This window comes from Hyposmocoma kahamanoa, unplaced genomic scaffold (assembly GCF_003589595.1).
Source record: "Hyposmocoma kahamanoa isolate Upper Pololo Valley unplaced genomic scaffold, ASM358959v1 78, whole genome shotgun sequence".
Lineage (NCBI taxonomy): Eukaryota > Metazoa > Arthropoda > Insecta > Lepidoptera > Cosmopterigidae > Hyposmocoma > Hyposmocoma kahamanoa.
In genome coordinates, this window is record NW_020653945.1 from 33,711 (window position 1) to 38,772 (window position 5,062).

The following is a 5,062-nucleotide window of genomic DNA, read 5'->3' on the forward strand; positions in this document are numbered from 1 at the left end:
AAATTCAGGACTTGAGTGTTGCAGTGAGCACTGAAAATCATACTCAAGTCCTTGCCATTAGGGTCGTATTTCCAGTGCTTGAAATAATACTCAAGTCTGCTCAAATCCTGACTTGAGCATTGAGTACAGTTCTGGAATACGACCCTAAGAGTCTTTCTAGATGAAATTACAAATCTCCCCCTAAGCCTTTACACAACGCCCCCATTTTTTTTTTCTGATTGACTTTCCGACCCCCTTTAGGCCAGCAGCGCCCACAAGGGGGCGTTATCGCCCACTTTGGGAAAGGCTGATCTAAGTGGTAGTGTGCCAAATAGGCGATCCATGTAAAGGAGCCTTAGAAATGATGAGCCAATATATTTTTTTACTTTAGCAATAAATTCGAGTCGACCGCTCTGTTTGTAGTCTATGGTAACACTGTGTCAGTGTCAAATGTCAGCTGGCAGATGACCAAAACCAAAATAGAATATGCCTATGTCAATAAAATTTTAATCAATCCAAAATCTCAAAATTGTACAAAACCTGAAAGTGAAAAGGAATCAAAATATTACAGAACCTAATTAGTTCGACAATATCAACACTTGAAAGCTGCGCAATGTTAATAATTATTATGACCTTATAAGACCATAACAATTCTGCTCTTGTGCGTGTGACGCTCGTTGGCCAGAGGTGTGTGCATCCTTACCTTAATATCGCATAGCGGACTAGTATAGAGACTAGACTCCGTATTGTGTGTGTCGTTTGCTACCGATACGAAATGTTAATTAGTGAAGGTCACGAGTAGCCAGTTACTACATCATCTCTGAGTGAACCGGAGCGAATCAGAGCCCGCGTTTACGTAACGAGCTCCGACGCGTCACGCTTCTGTAACCGCATTAAGAGTATTATTAGTCTCGAGCGAGTTGAAGATGTTAGCTCTAACAATATACAGCAGGGCGGTGGCCGCAGCGGCAACAGCCGGTACCGCAGTGGGTCGGCGTACCAACAGCAGTGTAGTGCTGCGCCCGCAGATATCAGACTTCTGTGTGTCCAACGAACCAGTGCTGGAATACCGCCGTGGCAGTACCGAACGTTGCGAACTCGTTAATGAGTTGGAGAAGATTTCTAACTGCACCGAGGAAATCCCAATCGTAATTGGCGGTGAGGAGATCAGCGATGGCAGTCCGCGCTATGCCGTAATGCCTCACGACCACCAACGCAAGATTGCCAAGTTCTTCTATGCCAGCGAAAAAACCATAAATAAAGCCATTGACACAGCTGTTCAAGCACAGGCTGTTTGGGACCGCACTCCCTTAGAGGAGCGTGTACGTATTTGGTTAAGTGCTGCTGAACTGATGTCCACCAAATATAGACAGTCTTTGAATGCTGCCACTATGGCTGGTCAGTCCAAGTCTGTCATTCAAGCCGAAATCGATTCAGCTGCGGAACTTATTGATTTCTTCCGTTTCAACGCATACTTCCTTAAAGAAAATGTCAAGTATCAACCAATATCAGAGAATCCTAATCTCACCCTAAACTCTATTCGTTTCCGTGGCATTGATGGTTTTGTTGCTGCTATCAGCCCTTTCAATTTTACAGCAATTGGAGGCAATCTTGCTTACACACCTGCACTTATGGGTAATAGTGTTCTTTGGAAGCCATCAGATACGGCAATTCTATCTAATTGGCGTATCTTCAACATTATGCGAGAGGCAGGCTTGCCTGATGGCTTAGTTAATTTTGTACCTGCAGATGGACCTGTATTTGGGACTACAATAACCAAATCTCGTCATTTAGCCGCTATTAACTTTACTGGTTCAGTACCAACATTTAACTGGATCTGGGAAGCAGTTGGACGAAATCTATCCAAATACATAAATTATCCACGCCTCATTGGGGAATGTGGAGGCAAGAATTACCACTTCATACATCCTTCAGCAGATGTTGAAACTGCAGTCGCTTGCACTATTCGCTCAGCATTTGAGTACTGTGGACAAAAGTGTTCAGCTTGCTCACGCTTATATATACCAAGTTCATTGTACACACCAATGATAGAAGGACTTGTGAATGAGCGCCAGAAACTGAAAGTAGGCAATGTGGCAGATTTCAGTGTATTTATGGGCGCCGTGATTGACGAAAAGGCGTTTTGTCGTATTACCAAGTATATAGAAGATGCTAAAAAGAACCCTAAAAACAAAATACTGGGTGGTGGTAAGTATGACAATAGTAAAGGCTACTTTATTGAACCCACAATTATCGAAACAACTGACCCTCACGACAAATTGCTCCAAGAGGAAATATTTGGACCAGTGCTCACAGTGTACACATATGAGGATAAAAATCTGCATCAGACCCTAAAGCTCCTTGGCTCCAGCACTATTTTTGCGCTGACGGGTGCCGTGTTTGCGCAAGATCAGTGTTTCCTGACCACAGCATTGGAAGAACTGCGAATGTCTTGTGGCAATTTCTATATCAATGACAAGTCCACAGGTGCAGTGGTGAACCAGCAGCCTTTCGGCGGTGGTCGTATGTCCGGCACCAATGACAAAGCAGGTAGTCCCTTCTACCTGATGCGTTTCACTACACCCCAGTCGATCAAAGAGACCTTTCAGCCGATGCGCAGTATTGAATACCCATACATGCACGATTAATGCTAGAACATATATTGATTGGGCACATATTAATTTGGCAGATTTTCAAATATTATTTATTTCTTTGGTGAAACGAATTTTTAATTATGAATGCACTGCCATGCAACAAATGAGGCCACTTTAAGCCACATAAGGAATGAGAATGTTCGTTTTTTGCTTATCTGATTAGGTTACCTATTGCGAAAGGTTACATCTTTTACAACCCCTATCTTTCACGTAGTAGTCTTAACTCTTAACTTAGGAACTGGCACTTGTCTGTCTGTTTATTATTGAATTGCAAACATTACATAATGTGTATAGGAGTTATCTTAAGGAACACCTAACTTAAGATGGTCAGTTCTGTTTGCATGACAATGTAGATATAAAGTTTATTTATTTATTCTTCTTATTCTACCTATTTAAACCTTCCTATTTTTGCTTCTATATACATACCTACCTGTTATTATTACATTTTTTGTTATCATTAAATAATATGAATTAATGAAGTCTTGAAACTGTTCAGTTTTAGATTGAATAAGATTTGTTATGTGAAAGGCGTTGAGTGTTTAGATTGTGTGTTCGCAACCACTGACGGATCACTGCGACTAGAAGAATTTAAGACAATAAAGAGACAAAAGAAAAATCTTGAACAATATTTTATTGTAAATATCTCATACAGCACAGAGTACATGGAGATGTAATTGTTTTGTTTAGAATTTACCATGTGGCACTCAGTGCTCTGATCAGTGTTAGTGGAAACAAAACACTTTAAATGCCTATACAAAGGTATTCAAAACCTTTTAATATTTTTTGTTGTAATTATAGTTGATATTAATGTAAGTAATTGTTACCAAACATTACATGAGAAACGCAATTAATTATCTAAGAAAGGGCTGTACGGACACGGTTGTTGTTATGTAAGCAAGATAAACTAACCATTCATCAAGTACAACAAATCACGTTTGATATCGTAAAAATAAGTTTAAAAACTAAAAATATAGGTAAAAAGAAGCAGAGTAACAAACTCTTGCAATAAACCCTCAAGAGCCAGTTGTCGGCTACTGATTTCTTCCTACTACTGAAGGTAGGAGCGACCTAGTTAGTAGATCAGTAAATAATAAACAATAATTAGGCTTTTAGGTATGAATTATATGTTTTCATACATATAATATTTAGACGTTTGTTAAAGTAGCATCACGTTATTGCATTTACGAAGTATTTAGCTAATCAAATAGATCAAAACATTTGAATCAGGGTTCCCAAATGAGTAAGGTCAAGAATGACAACTTGGAATTTTGGACCCTTCTTATCCTTAGCGGTTGGCAGTTGAATTTAAATTTAAAGCTTGGCTTTACAATTGGACTTTCGCACCAAAATATGCGGCCATTCGGATTTCATTAATTTAAGGGTTTAATTGATTCTCCTAAAACCCAGGGAAGTACAATATGGGAAAAGCGCCCAACATACATTAAAATGTACTAACTATATTTACACGTTTTACGCCCAAGCAAGTCTGCCGATAGTTTTGTATGAAAACTTTATTTTTCTAGATATTCTATGGTTATAAAGAATAAATAGAGATAAATTGAGGGCGATATCTTCATTATAAAGGGTCTTTCAACAAGAACTTTGTTTTCTAAAACAAAATAAAACAAAAAATTTAGATGAAGATGATTCAAATTTTTATTGTATTACAAAGAGAAAAGTTCGGCAATTATGAATGAAAAATGATATCTGGCAAATGTCCACCACGACCACGCTGACAGAAGTCGATTCTTTCATCAAAATTTTTAATCACTTTTTGGCAAAATGTCGGGTCTATTTCGGCTATCACATCACGGATTTTGAGTTTTAAGGCTGTAGTCGATTCGATTGGCTCCGTATAGACTCTGTCCTTAAGATAGCCCCACAAAAAATAATCCAGTGGTGTTAAATCACACGATCTGGCTGGCCACTTAACAGCTGAATTTCGGGAAATTACGCGATCAGCAAATTTGGTTTGCAATAAATTGATCGTCTCATTGGCTGTGTGACATGTGGCACCGTCTTGTTGAAACCACACGTCAGTGATATCCATGTCATCAATGCTAGGCCAAAATTGAGTTGTTAACATCTCGCGATAGCGTGATCCATTCACCGTTACCGCATTTCCAGCCGAATTTTCGAAAAAAAAACGGCCCAATGCCAACGGCACAAGTCACATTGCCACCGAAACAATGAATTAATTTATTGCAAACCAAATTTGCTGATCGCGTAATTTCCCGAAATTCAGCCGTTAAGTAGCCAGCTCGATCATATGATTTAACACCGCTGGATTATTTTTTATGGGGTTATGTTAAAGACAGAGTCTATACGGAGCCAATCGAATTGATTGCAGCCTTAAAACTCACAATTTTTGAAGTGATTAACCAAATAAACCCACCACTTTCTCAAAAAGTGATTAAAAACTTTATGGA

General features: G+C 39.1%; 1 protein-coding gene across 1 annotated transcript; it reads left to right on the forward strand.

Moving 5' to 3' along the window:
* Positions 1 to 566: 566 nt before the first annotated feature.
* On the forward strand, positions 567 to 4,209 carry LOC113232976 (delta-1-pyrroline-5-carboxylate dehydrogenase, mitochondrial). Its single transcript, XM_026467901.1, has one exon. The coding sequence runs from the start codon at positions 906 to 908 to the stop codon at positions 2,625 to 2,627; it is 1,722 nt and encodes a 573-aa protein (XP_026323686.1). The 5' UTR covers positions 567 to 905; the 3' UTR covers positions 2,628 to 4,209.
* Positions 4,210 to 5,062: the final 853 nt, after the last annotated feature.